Source organism: Felis catus, chromosome D1 (genome assembly GCF_018350175.1).
Source record: "Felis catus isolate Fca126 chromosome D1, F.catus_Fca126_mat1.0, whole genome shotgun sequence".
In the NCBI taxonomy this organism is placed as follows: Eukaryota; Metazoa; Chordata; class Mammalia; order Carnivora; family Felidae; genus Felis; species Felis catus.
In genome coordinates, this window is record NC_058377.1 from 63,432,481 (window position 1) to 63,450,729 (window position 18,249).

General features: G+C 44.9%; 1 protein-coding gene across 24 annotated transcripts in view; it reads left to right on the forward strand.

The window, feature by feature from the left end:
• Window positions 1–18,249, forward strand: part of DNHD1 (dynein heavy chain domain 1) — a 98,802-nt gene that overhangs the window by 71,592 nt on the left and 8,961 nt on the right. For 9 of the 24 annotated variants that reach the window (XM_019811955.2, XM_023239512.2, XM_045038867.1 and 6 more), the window contains 11 exons: window positions 2,271–2,609; window positions 2,837–2,989; window positions 3,167–3,345; window positions 3,475–4,434; window positions 4,634–4,820; window positions 5,025–5,147; window positions 5,233–5,434; window positions 6,396–6,487; window positions 6,622–6,771; window positions 6,985–7,784; window positions 7,963–8,346. In XM_019811955.2, the coding sequence (XP_019667514.2) occupies window positions 2,271–2,609; window positions 2,837–2,989; window positions 3,167–3,345; window positions 3,475–4,434; window positions 4,634–4,820; window positions 5,025–5,147; window positions 5,233–5,434; window positions 6,396–6,487; window positions 6,622–6,771; window positions 6,985–7,784; window positions 7,963–8,313 (3,536 nt within the window). In that variant the 3' untranslated portion in view covers window positions 8,314–8,346. Of the gene's footprint in view, window positions 1–2,270; window positions 2,610–2,836; window positions 2,990–3,166; window positions 3,346–3,474; window positions 4,435–4,633; window positions 4,821–5,024; window positions 5,148–5,232; window positions 5,435–6,395; window positions 6,488–6,621; window positions 6,772–6,984; window positions 7,785–7,962; window positions 8,347–10,004; window positions 10,195–18,249 lie in introns of those variants that run through there. The other 15 variants (XM_045038861.1, XR_006586334.1, XM_045038866.1 and 12 more) reach the window with 13 other exon arrangements.

The following is an 18,249-nucleotide window of genomic DNA, read 5'->3' on the forward strand; positions in this document are numbered from 1 at the left end:
TTGTTTCTCTCATCTAAATAGAGAAGTAGCCAGCATGCCTTCCTCTAAATCCACTGAAGTTCAGTGAGCATATGGTCCAAATCCCATGAGATAAACCAACTTCTTACCCACCACACAGATTAGTAGGGAAAAGAAAAATCCTCACTGCCTCCCCACTAACTCGCTGTATCAGGTAGAAATGCTATCACTATCAGTAACAAAAGCCCAACTTACCATGGCTTAAGACAGAAGGATTTATTTATCTCACATTATAAGAAGTACTGAGATAAGCAGGCACTAGCCTTCAGTGTTGCCTTCAAGTACCCAGATCCTTCTGTCTTTCTGCTCAATAATCCCTGGCATGTTGGCTTATCACATTATAGTGGGTTGAAGGTAGTGGGTTGAATCCTAACCCACAGAACCTCTATGTTAAAGAGTCTTGCAGATATAATTAAGAACCTTGAAATGAGATTACCCTACATTATCTGGGTTGGCCCTAAATCAATGAGAAGTGTCCTTAGAAAAAAGAGAAGGCATAGGGACAGAAAGTAAAGGCCTCATGAAGAGGGAGACAGACAGTGGAGTTATGTAGTCACAAGCCAAGGAACTCCTGGAACCACCAGAAGCTGGAGGAGGCAAGGAAGGAGTCTTCTCTAAAAGCTTCAGAGAGAGTGCTCGCTTCGGCAGCACATATACTAAAAGCTTCAGAGAGAGTACAGCTTTCTCAACACCTTGACTGTGGACTTCTGGCCTCCAGAACTATGAGGAAATGAGTTCCTGGTTTTTCCAGCCACCATATTTGGGTCCTATCCTTCCAAGCATCATGTCAGAGTTGCTGCTAGCCATTTCTGTCCCTTTCATCAGGAAAACAAAAGATCTTCCAGAAATCTGAACAGCTACATGTGGTAGGCAGAATTTTGGCCCCCGTCATCTTTGTCCTCTATTTTTACTCCTATGATTATGTTACATGGCACAAAAGACTCTGCAGATGTAACTAAGATTACTAATCAATTGACCGTAATAAAGAGATATCCTGGGGTTGCCTGGTGGCTCAGTCAGTTAAGCGTCCAACTCTTGATCTTGGCTCAGGTCATGATCTCAGGGTTCGTGAGTTTGAGCCTAGAGTCGGGCTCTGCACTGATAGCACAGAGCCTGCTTGGGATTCTCTCTCTCTGCCTCTCTCTCTCAAAATAAATAAGCTAAACACACACACACACACACACACACACACACACACACACAGGACAGAGATATCCTGAATTATCTGGGTGGGCCCAATGTAATCACATATGCCCTTCAAAGAAGCAAGGGGGAAAGACGAGGCAGTCAGGAAAACTTGAAACACAGAAGGATTCAAGGAACTATTATTTCTGGGTGGAAGATGCAGTGGGCTACAGGGAATGTGTGAGATAGAAATGAATTCTGTCAAAAACCAGTAAGCCTAAAAGAGGACCCAAGTCCCAGATTAGAACTTCAGCCCCCATTGATGCCTTGATTAGCCCTGTGTAACCCCAAGCAGAGCATCCAGTCATGTTGTGCTGGGCTTCTAACCTTCTGAACTCAAACATAACAAATGGGTGTTGTTTTCAGCTACTAAGTGGTAAGTTGTGGTGATTTGTTAAGCAATAGGAAATGAATCCACCAAACTGTGGACCCAGCAACCTCCACTTGCCCACTTCTTAATGCTTAATACTTTTAAAAAATTCTTAAATTTCTTAATACTTAAAAAGATATTATTTCTCTCTTCCAGCTCCTGCTGTAGAGGAGGCAAAGGAGAAAGTGGCTGGGGAGCCAGCCATCTGTGTCCACCATACCGTGGCCCAGGACTTGGCTAATTCCACAGTTTATGGTCTTTCACTTAGCAGTTGCTGCTTCCAGGCACTGATTTCTATGTTAGCAACAATTATTTTCGTTATGATAAAAGTAGCTTAGGCAAAAGGAGAGATACACGGAATCTTCTAACCGACCGCTGAAAGGCAGAAATGGAGCAGACTTCCCTGGAGTTTTAGGGAAATAATAATGACAGCTAACATTTGTTGAGTGCTTACTATGTCCAGCTGAGTACTCTCTATGTATCGTTTCATGTCATCTTCACAGTAACTCCGTGAGGTACCTACTAATATCAACCCCATGTTGCAGCTAAGGAAACAGAAAGAGCTTAAGTGACTTTCCCGAGGTGTCTTCCTGTGGACCTTCCCTCAAGAGATAGAGCTTTGAGGGTGAATGGTGTTCCCTAGGAGCCCAGTTTGTCCTCCCTCTGAGAGGAGCTCCTCTGCATCTTTCTGTCATAGGGATGGGCTTTGTGAGAAATCAAGAAAAAGAAGAGGCCATGGAAGAGGAAGATGACAACAGTGAAGACAGTGATAAGACTAAGGGCAAAACAAAAGAGCAGAAGACAGAGGACAGAGAAAATGAGGAGGAGGGAAACAAGCAAGAGCACGAAGAGGAGGAGGAGGAAGAGGAGGAGGAGGAGGAGGAGGAGGAGGAGGAGGAGGAGGAGGAGGAGAAGACAGAGAGACAGAGGTCAAGGCCGGCCTCAGAGACTGGGGCTCTGCCCCTTCCCTCCCTTAGTGTGCTCTCAGGCACTGACCCAGAGCTGGGTCCTCAGCTCCAGGAGGCAGCTGCCAGTGGTGAGAACTGGTCCCCACTCACCATGTCCCCCTTCTGTGGCCCCACAAGCCTCTCACCCCCAGCCTGAACTCTGCTCCCATCCTTAACCCAAGCACTAACTCTGTTGAAGAGCCCTGAGGGAATCCTCCTATTATCCATGGGGGAGCCAGTGAGAGCCAGATTTTGTACAGGAGAGGGGGCTGGGTGCTGGCATGGTGAGTAGAGTGTCCTTGCCTCCCCCTCATAGGCCTGCCCGTGCTACTGACCAACATGGAGCTGGGCCTAGGGTGTCAAGAACTACAATGGCTACTGCAGCGGGAGAAGCTGAGCCCACCCCAGGTGCAGCCCAGCTTCTGTCTCTATCTGAGCACTACTCTCCCCCTCAATGCCTTGGAAAAAGGTGAGTGCCAGTGGGTAAGTTGCCACCACAGCTCTGTGGACACACCAGGTCTCCAGCTTCACTCAGTCTGACCCCGAGCAGGCTCAGTACTGCAGCAGGGTGCCATACTCTCTGTGTACCCCAACCCTGGTTCTGTCAAGGGGTTAAGCATCCCCTATGTCCCTATGTGACCCCAAGTGCTAGGTTATGAGCTGCTGAAGGGGTTGAATGTACTGGATCTGAGCCTGAACATGGAAATCCTAGAGGAACAGATGCTGCACGAAATCTTGTGCGTTGAGTGTCCCGAGCTTGAGAGCCGCTGGCAGGACATAAAGATCAGAACCCTGGATTCCTTTGAAGCTGTGGAGGCTGCTGAGGTGCCTGGGGGTCCTGTTATGGGTGGGGATGAGCTGGGGGGGGGCAGATATGGGTGTGGAGATGAGTGTGGATGGTGGGGGAACCACGTGAGAAAGAATCAGACCCATGGAACAGGTGACTGTCTGCAGGAGGGGCTGCTGCTGATGCTGCTGCTCCAGAACCCAAAACATCAGAAACCAGCCAAATTCCTCCGGGAGATGGTGAGGGCCCAGGCAAAGCTATGTCAGCTGCGTGCCCACTGTGAGGAGCTAGAAGAAATGAGACGGCAGGAGGTGGTACTGTGGGCACCCTATCGGCGTGTGGTCTGGCATGGAATGGCCATTATAAAGGCCCTTAGCCCACTGCAGAACCTGCTTCCACTTTTCCGTATGCACCCAGACAACTGGCTAGCAGCCACCAAGCGGGCCCTGAACAGCATGGAGCAGTATAAGATTCATCAAGGGGAGGACCTGCCCAGCCATCTGCTGCAGCTGAGAACACAGCTGACCCGCCAGCTACTGGGCAGCACTGTGGCTGCGCTGGGCCTGACCCAGTTACCGTTGGTGGGTGCCTTGGGTGCTCTGGCTCTGCTGCAAGTGGCAAGGAAAGCACCAGAGCTGGAGAGGCTGGCGCTTTGGCCTGGCCTGGCAGCCTCTCCTAGCACAGGCTACAGCAAGCCAAGTGTGGCTCGACCGGCCTGGCTGGGGCTGAAAGCCTGGCAAGAATGTAGGATGTTAGAGCTGCTGCCACCATTCGCTGGGCTGTGTGCATCCCTGGCACACCACTCCAATGTTTGGCAGGCTTATCTGTCCCTGTCATCCACAGTGCTGGGTCCTGCGCCTGGGCCTGGACCTGATCCACTTAGTCTCCTCCAGAAGCTGATTCTGTGGCGTGTGCTGCGACCTGAGTGCCTGGCAGGGGCCCTGGCTGACTTTACCACCAGCCTCCTGGGCCGGCCCCTGGATGAAAACCTGGATGCCTCCACCATACCCTTGGAACACAGCCAGGCTACTCAGCCCCTGCTGATCTTGTTGCCACCACCTGGTCACCCCACAGCCACCATGCATCCCCTGACTGTCATCCAGAAACTGGCTGCCAGGCATGAGCAGGTTTGAGCCTTGCTTGTTGGCCACACAGACACCAGACCTCTGTGGACTGAGATGGGGTGTGGTGGTCCCTCCCAGCATGCCCATGGATCTTTCTGGGTTATTCAGGGACTTTTGGGGGTCATTTGTGGCATTACCTTGGGTCCCTTGGGTCACCTAGGATCACTTTTAGTTACTCTGCCACCTCTCTGTTGGTCTTCAGGGACAGAAGCATCTGGAGGTGATCGCCCTGGGCTCTGAAGCCTGGGATCCAGTCTCGGTAGTGGTTAGCACTCTATGCCAGGCTATGCACAAAGGGCACTGGCTGGTGCTGGAGAACTGTCATCTGATGCCTCACTGGCCGAAGGAGCTGCTACAGCCTTTGTGGAGGCTGTTGGATGGAGCCAGGGGTGCGTTTGCTACCTAAATATGGCTTCTTGGACCCTGTCCAGTACCTGGCCTGACCTTGAACTCTCAGGCCTCATGGCTGATCCCCTCACTCCAAGTCTGTCCCTTGTATCTGACTCCTGACCCTTGAGCCTCAAGTCTGATCCCTAAATTTACATCTGACCCTTTACCCAGTGATTGATCTCAGCCCCATGTTTGACCCCTAGTGGTCTCAGACCTGGAGTCAGAACTGCTTCTGGCCCAACCTGCAAGCAGGAACATGGCCACTGTCCACAGAGATTTTCGTCTTTGGCTTATTTTGTCTGCAGAGGCTATTGCTTCCTTACCAGGTGAGGAGCTCCCCACTATAGTCTCTCAGATTGGAGGAGGATGGTACCTGTTCTGTGCTGACCCAGCGCTCTCCTTCTGCCCCAGCTGTACTGACTCAGCACTCCATGCCTGTTTTCTGGGACCAGTCCCTGGAGCTGGGCCATGTCTTGATCAACAGCATGGAGCTAGCCCAGCAAGGACGGAATGTACAATCCCCAACCAGGACGGTGCCTCTGGTCCTCCTACATGGCCTCCTGCTATACCGGCAGCTCTATGGAATGAAGCTGCAGGCACACAGGGGCCGCTGGTGAGGGACCCCATCCATCTTGCTCAGTCAGTCACTCAGCAAACATTGTGCATTTTCCACATCCTGGATGAGTATGACTAATTCATGCCTGGGAAGCACCAAAGTGTGAGGGCAGGGGGGTAGTCAAGAAAGTCTCCTCCAAGGACTTTGAGATCTCACTTTGAACTGAGTCTTGGAAGCAGAGGCAGATCAGGTACCAATGGGGCCTTTCTGAGCAGAGGGATCTAGGCTCAGCAGGAGGGAGATTTCAGTGTGGCTGAGGTGGACACGCTGGGAGGTTGAGTGGGGACAGGCAAGGTCTATGGTAAAGGGCCTTTAAGATCATGGCAAGGGACTGGATTTTATCCTGAGGAGAGTAGGAAGCCACTGGAGGGTTTTAAGTAGGAAAAGAAATGTGATCCTAGTTGTCTGTTGGAAAGATCACTCTCACGGACTGCAGTGTGAATGGACCAGATGGGATAGGGCTGGAGGCAAGCAGAGCAATTTTAAAGGAGGCTCTGGCAGTCTCAAGGGACAAGGCCATGGTATGGGTGGAAGGGACTAGGGTAGTCATAGTAGAGATAGAGAGTAAATATGGAGTGAAGAAGAAGGAGGAGTCAAGACAGCCTCCCAGATTTCTGCCGAAGACAATTGGGTGGCTGGTATGGGGGAAATATGATTTCAGTTAAAAAGCAAGCTGTATGAGGGGTGCTTGGATGACTCCGTTGGTTAAGCATCTGACTCTTGATCTCAGCTCAGTTCTTCATCTAAGGATCCTGAGTTCAAGCCCCATGTTGGGCTCGGGGCTGGGCATGAAGCCTACTTTAAAAAACAAAAACAAAAACAAAAAAACAAGTTATATTGGAAGTGCTAAGTGCAAATGACTGGTGAGCCCTTATGAGTTGGGAGCTTGGGCTAGACAGACCAGAGTCCTCAGCATATAAATGGTTCTGAAACCCTGCTTCCTGCTCCCCTCCCCCAGGAGTCAAGTGACCCTGACCCAGGTCCTTCAGATCCAAGACCAGCTGTGGGCCAGCCTCAGCAATCCCAGTGCTGCCATGCAGGAGCTGGCTGGTGAGAATCTTCCTGTCCCCATGGAAAGCCCTGGAAGGGGCAGGGGGAGTGGGAGTACTGAGTTTTTGGTTTGGGTTTGGGAGGTGGTGGAAACTGGAGAGGCTAGAACTGAGGGGTTCTGACCTCATTCTCAGCTTCAGTTTTCTATGGGGGTCCTGTGGGAGACAGCAAGGACAGGGAGGCCCTGACTCGCCTAACACAAGCCTGTCTGAGCCCCAGCAGCGGGAGCTGGGCTCAACCACACACACCCCAGTATCTGCTGGCCACCCTGCTGCCCAGCCCAGGTAAGCTCCAGCCAGGTATCTGTGTTGGGGTGGGGAACCATGCCATGCCACTCTCTCAGGAATGTGAGCTGCATCCTACAAAGGTGTAGGAGGGGGCAGTATTCACACAGTTATGGGATGGTGGCTTAAATGTCAGAGGAAGGCCTACTCCCTTGAGTCTGGGTGGGGCAGAGTCCATCTTATCTATCTCTCTTCCCTCTCTCCACCTCCAAGAGCTAGGGGAACTGGATGCTTTGGCAGAGTGCAAGGCCCAGATGCACCTACTGCCCACACCTCCTGAACCCCAGAGCTGCGGACTGAGTGCCGGCCCCCGGGCCTGGCTGTTGCACCGCAAGAGTCGCGCTCTCTTGAGCGCGCTACAGCGGAGTCTACCCGTTTGGGTTCCTGCGGCTCGAGGAGGTTCCAGGCGCACGGAAAGGCGGCTGCGGCAGCGCCTAGTGCAGGCCAAGAGGAGGCTGGAGTCACTGCAGGCTCTGCTCATGGACACCGCCCGCCCGGAAGAGTCTGGCGCCGGGTGGGTGGTGCCGCGGCAGCGGCCTCTGCAGGCCTTCCTCCAGACCGAGGTGCTGGAACTGAGCCAGCTGGCGCGCACGGTGCTTTGCGACCTTGATTGCCTGTTGCAGCAGCTGAAAGGCGCGCCCCCGTGCGCCTCCCGGCGCTGTGCCGCGGTGGCCCACGCTCTCTGGACTGGCCGCCTACCCCCGCCTTGGCGTCCCTATGCGCTTGCCGGCCCGCAGCCGCCCTGGCATTGGCTGCGACAGCTGTCCCGCCGTGGGCAGCTGTTAGTTCGCTACCTGGGGGTGGACGCCCAAGTACCAGGGCGCATCTTTCACCTATCAGCCTTTTGCCACCCGCGCCGCCTGCTGCTGTCACTGCGCTCGGAGGCTACCTTTGCTACGGGCGCCCTGCACCAGCGTGTGCCCAGCTCGAATCTCCCTGAATGCCAAGGCCCTGGCTTCAGTGGGCTCCCATACAAACGTCAGGAGCTGAACAGCAACCCTTTGCACCTCCAGGTATATTCATGCCATCCCTCCGTTTACACTTCCGCCCCCTCAAATCCTTGATTACATCGTGCAATTACCCCATCTTGCTTCTTTGTGATCTTTCCCCTTCAGTAGGCCCATCTGCTCGGATACCCCGCACCCCCAGGACCCCTCCTAGCCTTGCCTGATAAGCTTCTTGCGCCCCCAGGTGGTGAACAGCCCAAATCCTACAGTTCCAGAGATGGGGCTGCTGCTGATTGGGCTACAGCTCCGGAACGCTGAGTGGGACCCGTTAGCAGGGGCCCTGCAGGACAGCACCTCCAGCCAGCCCTGCCCTCTGCCTCCGGTCAGCGTCTGCGTCCAGGCTCGGGGCGCCAATGACCTGACACCGCCAGCCGGTCTGGCTGTGTATTCCTGCCCTGTGTACATGGAAGGCCCCCTAGGCATTGTTAGGCTGCACAGCAGGAACATCCTGATGTACCTGCCCCTGCCCACGAAGCTCAGCCCCGCCACCTGTGACCAACTGAGAGTCCATGTGTGCAGCCCACCCTTGCCATGAGCCCTCAACCAAAATAAAGTTGGGGTGATTCGATTAAAGGTTTCTGAGATTTAGTAGTGCAAGGTGGTGTGCACATGGAAAATTGACACGCTAAGGGGAAACCCCAGTGTGCACAACTGAGAGGGGGGTGTGGGTATCCCGTGGGAAGATGGGCCTAGTGTTGGTCATGTATCCAAGGCTCTAGGCAGATGGGGATGGCTAATACACAGGATCCTGAATCCTTGCCCAGCTTTCTACTGTGGTCTCAGTACTTGTGCTAAATCCACAAGGGGTAGAGATATATCTATATATCTCCACATATACATACGTACATACACACATTTTTTTTCACAAGGGATATTTTTATAGAGAACATTAGAACTGAAAAATTATTTTTTAGAGCCTTGGTTGTATTACTGAGAATGCCTCAGTCTGGCCCTACCAGTCATCCCCTCCCCTGGGATGGATTCTCCCAGTGAGTCATACACGTAAAAAACAAAAGCCAAATTAAGATACAAGGTTTTATGTGCATTCAACAATTACTTATTGAACACTCCTCTGGATCACGTGCTCTTCCTGGCACTTATGAGGTTGTTCCAAAACAGGAAGACAGAGAAGGAAAAGGTCAACATATGGATAAGTTAAATTTGATGATTTCTATGTGTTATAAAGACAATAAAGGAGGCTGACGTGTTAGAGCACGACTAGAGGGAAGCAGTTAGTATAACTTGGGTGGTCAGGGGATGCTTCCTAAACATCAGAAAGGGAGCTACTTGAAGATCTAGGAGGAGAGTTTCTGGATAGAGCCCTCAGTAGGTGCAAAGGTCTTGAGGCAGGACAGAACATGTAGCTGGAGTGTGGTGAATGAGGGGCAGGGTGATACAAAATGATGGAAAAGTATAGAAAGGGGTAGGCCACATACAGCCTTTTTGTGATAATGATCTTGTATTTTATTTTAAAAAGCATGAGGAATCTAGTAGAGAGTATTAGGTATGAGAGGACATGATCTAATTTGGATTTTGAAAAGATAACTCTGGCTATTCTGTGGTGGATGGATAGAAGAAATTCCAGAGTAACAAGGAGGAATATTTATTTGGAGGCTTGAAGTAATTCTAGTGGAAGATGATGGAGTTTGGATTAGAGTCCCAACAGCGGAGATGGAGAATTGATAGATTTAGGTAATATTCAGGAGGCAAAGCCATAGGATTTGCTGATGGGCTGGATGTGAAGAGTGAAGGAAGAGGACAAGTTTAGGATGACTCTGAGATTTAGGTTTGAACAACTGAGTGGATCATGGTGTCATTAATTGAGATGGGAAATTGGCTGGGGGGTAGGGAATCAAGAGTTCTGCTTTGATATGCTCAAACTTTGATATGCTTATTAACTGATTGCATGCTATCCCAGGACAAACTTCTCTGATAAAAGCTAGGTTAGTTGTACAGCTGAGCTAAAGACCTACATGGGCTCCTCTCCTTGCCCCTGAGCACCAAACCTCAGTAGGTGCAACCTACTTCCCTCTCTGTATGGCTAGGTATGAGCTATGTGGTGGGAAGTAATGCAAATGGCAGTGTCTACTGAGCATTGGTACACAACCTCTTCCAGTCACACCTTCACCAGTGACTGTGATGCAACTGATGTCCTTTAACAAAAGGCTGAGCAGAGGAGCAAAAATTCCACTTTCCTCAGAAACCCTTTCCTTTTCTTTTCCACAGTCAACCAGATGCATGGCTATTCCTTTGGGAGAGGAGATTGGCAGAGTGTTAAAGAGGTCCTTTTGGATAAATGAACCCTGTGCTCTATCCATATGTACCATCGCTACTATCTATTCTCCAGTGGGAGCAGGGAGCAACGATCTAAAATTGGTTAGCACAGAACATTTCCTACAAAACCATGCCATTCTCTAGACTGAAATTCAATCTTTTTCTCTTTTATGTAGGATTTTCTCCTTTTTTTAAATTTTTGCAATTTCAGCTTTACTGAGGTATAATCAACAGAAATTTATTCCTGAATTATGTCCAGCCAAGTTATTAAACTTAGTCAATTAGAGATTATAAAATAAGTACCATATTATTGCATTGCTCAAATACAATGACTGCTATGTAAAAATGTTCCAGATTTAACAATTCCACTATTGAAATTGTCGACCAGATAAATTAAAACCCCACTAGGAAATCAAAAGTCCCAAACAATGAAAGGAAGGAAGACAGATGACAGAAGGGAGAAACAGGTCCCATCCTGTCCTGACAGATGGGGGCAGATAAAGTAGAGACAAAATCAACCTCATCTGGGACTTTGGGATGAAGGAGTAAACTGAGGTACTGAGGGCAAGGAAGCATTTGCCCTTTTTTCTACTGAGACTTTAGAAGGAAACTACTCTGCATTATGGACCTACCATGGCCCCAAGAGCATGAAGAGGGCAGAATGGCATGGCCAGGAATAAGTGTCCTTTGACCCCTCTATGGTATGGATACTGAACAGAGACCGTTTTGGCTGGATGGAATAGGAGGCAGAGAATCACTGGGGTCTGCAGCACTAAAGAGGAGGCCAAAGTGGCAGGGAGGGGCACAAGGCCCTGAGAGCAGAGACCACCAATTCATCAGCTTTAGAAGGAGATGTTGGCAGAATGCCTATGTGTGGGGCAGGGCAAGCCATACCGAGAAGATTCCAGCTTGAGCACATCCAAGAACCATTATTAAGCCAGGGGACTCCTTCCTTCTAATACCAAAATGCCACATAAGCCCTCCCTTCTATACCCAGATGCCACTTTGGAGAGGAGCAAAGGTAGAAAAAAAAATGAAACCTGAAGAGACTGAATTTATTTCTAGACTCTACTACTATCCAGTGGAGTGGAGGAGGGAGTGAGGCTTGTGGGGAAAACCAGACCAGTAACTAAGAAAGGAGCTAAATTTTATTTACATATCCCAATTTGTAAGGAAATTTGTGATTCTCTTCTGTATTCACTGTATACACTAATAATCCGAAGACCAATACTTTCATGGACTACTGCTCTGTAACTCACCTGAAACTCACTTATTTTTGTAGCTTTTCAGTCTAATTTGAAATCCTTATTCAGAAATAGGATAAATAGAGGGAAATGTCTGAAATGGGGGGAAAAAAGTACCAGTTTTACCCACTAATGTCTAAGAAGCTCTGGTATCTATAAGATAGGTACTATTATTATTCCATGTTACAGACGAGAAAACAGACACAGATTCAGTAAATTATCCAAGGTCACAAAGTCAGAAAATGGTAGAGCCAGTTTATGAATCTAGACTTTTGTCCTCAGAATTCATTCTCCTTACAGCTTTCCATTGCCTCTACCATACCAAATGTCGGGGTGGGGGGGGAGTGGAAAATAAGCATTCTCATGCACTGTTGGTAGATGGTTATCCTGGTGTAGTTATTCTGGGGAGCAATCTAGCAGCACTTGGTGAAATTAAATATACTATATGCTAAGGGAAACAAAAGCAAAAATAAACTATTGGGACTACATCAAAATAAAAAACTTCGGGGTGCCTGGGTGGCTCAGTCAGTTGGGCGTCCAACTTCAGCTCAGGTCATGATCTCATGGTCCGTGAGCTTGAGCCCCTCATCGGGCTCCGTGCTGTCAGTTTGGAGCCTGGAGCCTGCTTTGGATTCTGTGTCTCCCTCTCTCTCTGCCCCTCCCCCACTCACGCTCTGTCTCTATCAAAAAATGAATAAACGTTAAAAAAATATTTAAAATAAAAAACTTCTGCACAGCGAAGTAAACAATCAACAAAACTAAAAGGCAGCCTACAGAATGGAAGATATTTGCAAATGATATATCTGATAAAGAGTTAGTATTCAAAATATATAAAGAACTTATAGCATTCAACACGCCCCCACCAAATAGTCTAATTTCTCCAAAGAAGACATTTCTCCAAAAAAGACAGTCAGATGGCTAACACACATACATGAAAAGATGGTCATCATCACTTATCAGGGAAATGCAAGTCAAAATTACAGTGAGATATCCCTCACACCAATCAGAATGGCTAAAATCAATAACACAAGAAAAAAGTCTTGGCGAGGATATGGAGAAAAAGGAATCCTATTGTACTGTTGGTGGGAATGCAAACTGGTCTAGCCACTATGGAAACACAGTATGGAGATTTCGCAGAAAGTTAAAAATACAACTATCCTACCATCCAGCAACTGCACTATTAGGTATTCACTCAAAGAATACAAAAACACTAATTCATGCACTAATATATGCACCCTGATGTTTACAGCAACATTATCTACAATAGCCAAATTATGGAAGCAGCCCAAGTGCTTATTGATTAATGAATGGATAAAAAAGAGGTGGTACATATATACAATGGAATATTACTCAGTCATAAAAAGAATGAAATCTTGTCATTTGCAACAACATGGATGGATCCAGAGGGTATAATGCTAAGCAAAATAAGAGAAAGACAAATACCATATGATTTCACTCATATGTGAAATTAAAAAAAAAAAAAAAAACAAGCAAAGGGGAAAAAAAAAGAGACAAACCAAGAAACAGATTCTTAACTAAGAGAACTTTTTATATAGGTAACTCTGATAGAGGGGAAGTGGGTAGAGGTAAGGGTTAAATAGGTGATAAGGATAAAGGAGTGCACTTGTGATGAACAATGGGTAATTAAAATAAAAACTTAAAATATATATTTACTATCTTCTAGCAATTCTGCTCCCAGGTTTATGTCTTAGTGGGTTACACACAAAGTGAGTGAGGACGTGTTCTCTCCTACTCTACTTTTTAAAAGAATTTGTGTTAGATTGACATTTCTTCCTTCCTTAAATGGTTGATAGAATTTGCCAGTAAAGCCATCTAGGCCTGGAGTTTTTAGTTTTGTTTTTGTGGGGGGAAGTCTTAGATTTTAAATTCAACTTTAGTAGATTTAAGGCTATCAGGTTTTTTATTACTGGATTTTGAGAGTTCTTTATATATTCTAGATACTAATCCTTTGTCAGATACATAGTTTGCAAATATTTTCTCCCAGTCTGTAGCATTCTCTTAACAGGATCTTTCACAGAGCAAAGATATTTAGCTTTGATGAAGTCCAATCTATCAATTTTCTTTTATGGATCATACTTTTGATGTCAAGTTTAAAACTCTTTGCCTCACCATAGATAGCAAAGATTTTCTCCTGTGTTTCTTTTCTAAAGTTCTTTTATTGTTTTATACTTTACATTTAAGTCCATGATCTATTTTGAGTTAATTTCTGTATAAGGTGTGAGACTAGATCAAGGTTCATTTTTTTGCCTATGGATGTCCAAGTTCTCCACCTCCATCTGTTGAAAAGGCTTTCTCCCACTTAATTGCTTTTGCATCTTTGTCAAAAATCAGTTGGGCATAGTTGTGTGGGTCTATTTCTGGGTTTTCTATTCCATTCTACTGATTTATGTGTTTATCCCTCCCTCCACCAATACCACAATCTTGATTATTGTAGCTATATAGTAAGTCTTAAAATTGGGTAGACTGATTCCTTCTACTTTATTATTCTCTTTTCAAAACTGTCTACTTGTTCTAGTTCCCTTGTCTTTCCATAAAAATTTTAGAATAATCTTGTCTGTGACTACATAAAATCACACTGGGATTTTGATAGGAATTGTGTTCCACCCTCTGTGGTTTGCGTATGTACACAAATGATATCTTTACCATGTTATGTTTTGCAATCTGTGAACATGGTCGGTCTCTGCATTTACTTAGATTTTTTACTTCTTTCATCAGCATTGTATAGTTTTTAGCATAAAAGTCCTATAAATGTATTTTAGGTTTACAACTAAATATTCAATTTCTCTGTGAGCAAGTGTAAATGGTACTTTCAATTTCAGTGTCTACATATTCACTTTTAGTGTACAAAACCATGGGTTTTTGGGTTTTTTTGTATGTTTATCCTACATCTTGTAACCTTGTTGAACTCATTTATTCTAGGAATCTTTTTGTAGATCCTTTAGAATTTTCTATATAGACAAACATGTCAACTGTAAAGAGGAACAGTTTGAGTCTTCTGTTCTGTATGCCTTTTATTTCCTTTTCTGTATTGCACTAGCTAGAACTTCTAGCACTAATTTGAGTAAGTGGTGAATCCTTGCATTCCAGGTAAGTATTCCATTTTTTCACCATTAAGTGTAATGTTAATACAGATTTTTAAAAAAGAGATATCCCTGGGGTGCCTTGGTGGCTCAGTCAGTTAAGCGTCCGACTCTTGATTTGGGCTCAGGTCATGATCTCACAGCTTGTAAGATTAAGCCCCACATCAGGCTCTGTGCTGATGGCGTGGAGCCTGCTTGGGCCTTTTCTTTCTCCATCTCTCTCTGCTCCTTCCCTATTCGTGTTCTCTCTTTCTTTCTCTCTCTCAAAATAAATAAACATTAAAAGAGAGAGAGAGATTTTCTGAAGTTGAGGAAATTCCCCTTTATTCCTAATTTTCTTAGTTTTTAACCTGAATGGGTGTTGAATTTTGTCAAATGCCTTTTCTGTATCAACTGATGTAGGCCTGTGTTTTGTTTTGTTTTTCTCTTTAGCCTTTAAATATGGTGAATTACATTGATTTTCTACTATTGAACTAGCCTTTGTATTACTGGAATAAACTCCATTTGGCCATGGCATCTAATTCTTTTTTATATATTGCTGTATTCTATTTGCTATTATTTTGCTAAAGATTTTTGTGATTATATTCATCAGGGATATTGGTCTGTAGTTTTCTTTGTTTATACAATCTCTTCCTGGTTTTAATATCAGAGTAATACTAGCTTCATAAACTGAATTGGGAAGTGTTCCTTTCAATTTTCTGAAAAAGATTGTGTAGAATTAGTGTTATTTCTTCTTTAAACACTTGATAGAATTCCCCAGTGAGACAATCTTGCCCTAAAATCCTTTTTCTTGGGAGTTTTAAAATAGTAAGTTTAATTTCCTTAACAGTTCATAGGGTTAAATTAGTTCATATTGCATGAGTTGTAATACTTTTTTTTGAGGAATTGTCCCATTTTAACTACACTGCCAAATGTATGTCTATACAGTTGTTTACAGTATTACTCTATCTTTATATAGTTATGTCTGCAAGGTCTATAGTAATATTTGTTGTTTCACTCCTGATATTGGTAATTTGTGTTTCTCTTTGTTAGTCTTTTTAAAGGTTTGTAATTTTACTGATCTTTTCAAAGAAACAGGCCTTTGTTTCATTGGTTTGTTCCACTATTGTTTTTTTTTTTTAATTTTTTAATGTTTTTCTTTATTTTTGAGAGAGAGAGAGACACAGCATGAGCAGGGGAGGGTTAGACAGAGAGGGAGACACAGAATCTGAAACAGGCTCCAGGCTCCAAGCTATAAGTGCAGAGCCCAATGCGGGGCTCAAACTCAGACTGCAAGATCATGACCTGAGCTGAAGTTGGATGCTCAACCTACTGAGCCACTCAGGTGCCCCAGTTCCACTGTTCTTCTATTTTCAATTTCATGGATTTCTGCTCCTACCTATATTATTTCTTCTGTTTGCTTTGGGCTCATTTTACTCTTTTCCACCCCTGGATTATCAAGGTGGGAACCTTATCTTTCTAATAATGTATGCTTTTAGTGCTAAAAATTTCCCTGTCAGCATTGCTTTAGCTATGTCCCACAAATTTGGATATATTTATTGTATTTCAATTTTCATTACATTCAATGTAATTTTTTATTTCCCTTGTGACTTCTCTTTGACCAATGGATTATTTGTAGGTACACTGTTTAGTTTCTGAATATTTGGAGATTTTCCTGTTACTGATTTCTAGTTTGATTTTGTTGTGGCCAGAGAACACTCATATATTATTTCAATTCTTCTTCTTTTTTTTAATTTTTAAAAATGTTTTTATTTATTTGGGGGGGGGGCAGAGGCAGAGAGAGAGGGAGACACAAAATTCAAAGCAGGCTCCAGGCTCTGTGCTGTCAACACAGAGCTGGAAGCGGGGCTCAAATCCACAAACTGTGAGATCATGACATGAGCCCAAATCCGAGGTTTAACCGACTGGGCCACCCAGGCACTCTGATTTCAATTCTTCTAAATTTGTCAAAATTTACTTTATGGCCCAAGATAGAGCCTATGTATGTTCCATGAACACTTGAAAATGTGTATATTCTTGGGTGGAATATTCTATAAATGTCAGTTAGATCCTATTGGTTCACAGTGTTAAGTCCTTCTGTATACTTGTAAGATTTTCTGTCTTGTTTTACCAGTTGTTGAAAGGGGTGTTGAAGTCTCCAACTGCATTGTGGTTTGGCCTAATTTCTTTTTTCTGCTATATCAGTTTTATGTCACATATTTTGTACAATGTTGTTTGGTATATACACATTTACGATTGTTATGTCTTCTTGCTGCAGATTCATTTATCATTACATAATGTCCTTCCCTGTCTTTGCCAAATTTTCCTCTTAGGTCTACTCTATCTGATATTAACATAGCCACTCCTGGTTTAATTAATTTTTGCATGATAAATCATTTTCACCCTCTTACTTTCAATTTGCCTATACTGCAACATTAAAAAAAATTTTTTTAATATTCATTTACTATTGAGAGGCAGAGAGAGACAGAGTGTGAGTGGGGGAGGGGCAGGGAGAGAGGGAGACACAGAATCCGAAGCAGGCTCCAAGCTCTGAGCTGTCAGCACAGAGCCTGACACGGGGCTCAAACCCACAAACTGCAAGATCATGACCTGAGCCGAAGTAGGACGCTTAACAGACTGACCCACCCAGGCGCCCCCCCCATACTGTAACCTTTAAATTGAGTTTCTCATAGACAAAGTAGTCATCTGCTCATCTCTGTTAATTGGTATGTTCAGTTCATTAACATAAAATGTAATTATTGCTATGTTAGGAAGTCAAGTTGCCATTTTTTTTCTTTTCTGATCGCTTCCCCCGATTTTTGCCTGTTTTCTTTTTTGTCCCTTCTACAGGTTAGAATTCTATTTTATCTATAGTGATTTTGAGTTTATATATTTGTATAGCTTCTCAGTTGTTGCTATATGTATTGCATTATAAACGCATTACTCAACATGGTCTACTGGTGTCATTTTACCAGTTCAAGAGAAGTATAGAAACCTCACCTCTCTTTATCCTTCCCCATTTATAATTATCTTAAATATTTCCCCTACATATATTTAGAACATCAGACAGCATTATAACTTTTGCTTCAACCATTAAACACAATTCAGAGAACTGAATTGTGAAAGCTAGTTCAATTTGCACATATTTTGTTCACATGCTCTTTCATCTTTATGTTCCAAGATTTATCATTTCCTTTCCACTTGAATAACTCCTTTTAACCATTATTTTAGGGTAGGTTGCTGGTGACAAATTCTCTTAGTTTTCCTTCATCTGAGAATGTCCAAATTTCCCCTTTATTCCTGAAGAATATTTTCACTGGGTATACTATTCAGAGTTAACAGTTCTTTTCTTTCAAACCCTAAAAACTACTGTACCACTCCCTATGGCTTCCATGGTTGACAAGAAATCTATTGTCAATCAAATTGTTTTTCCCCCCTTAGGTAAGCTATCATTTTTCTTTTGCCACTTTCAATATTTTTATTATTATTTTTTTTAGTTTTCAGAAGTTTAATTTTTTTTTCACATTTATCCTGTTCAAGGTTCACTCTATTTCTTTTTTTTTTTTTTAATTTTTTTTTTTCCAACGTTTATTTATTTTTGGGACAGAGAGAGACAGAGCATGAACGGGGGAGGGGCAGAGACAGAGGGAGACACAGAATCAGAAACAGGCTCCAGGCTCTGAGCCGTCAGCCCAGAGCCCGACGTGGGGCTCGAACTCACGGACCGCGAGATCGTGACCTGGCTGAAGTCGGACGCTTAACCGACTGCGCCACCCAGGCGCCCCGGTTCACTCTATTTCTTATCTCTGACCAAAGTTTGGGAAGTTTTCAGCTGTTTTTCATTAAGTGCTTTCTCGGCTCCTTCTGGGATTT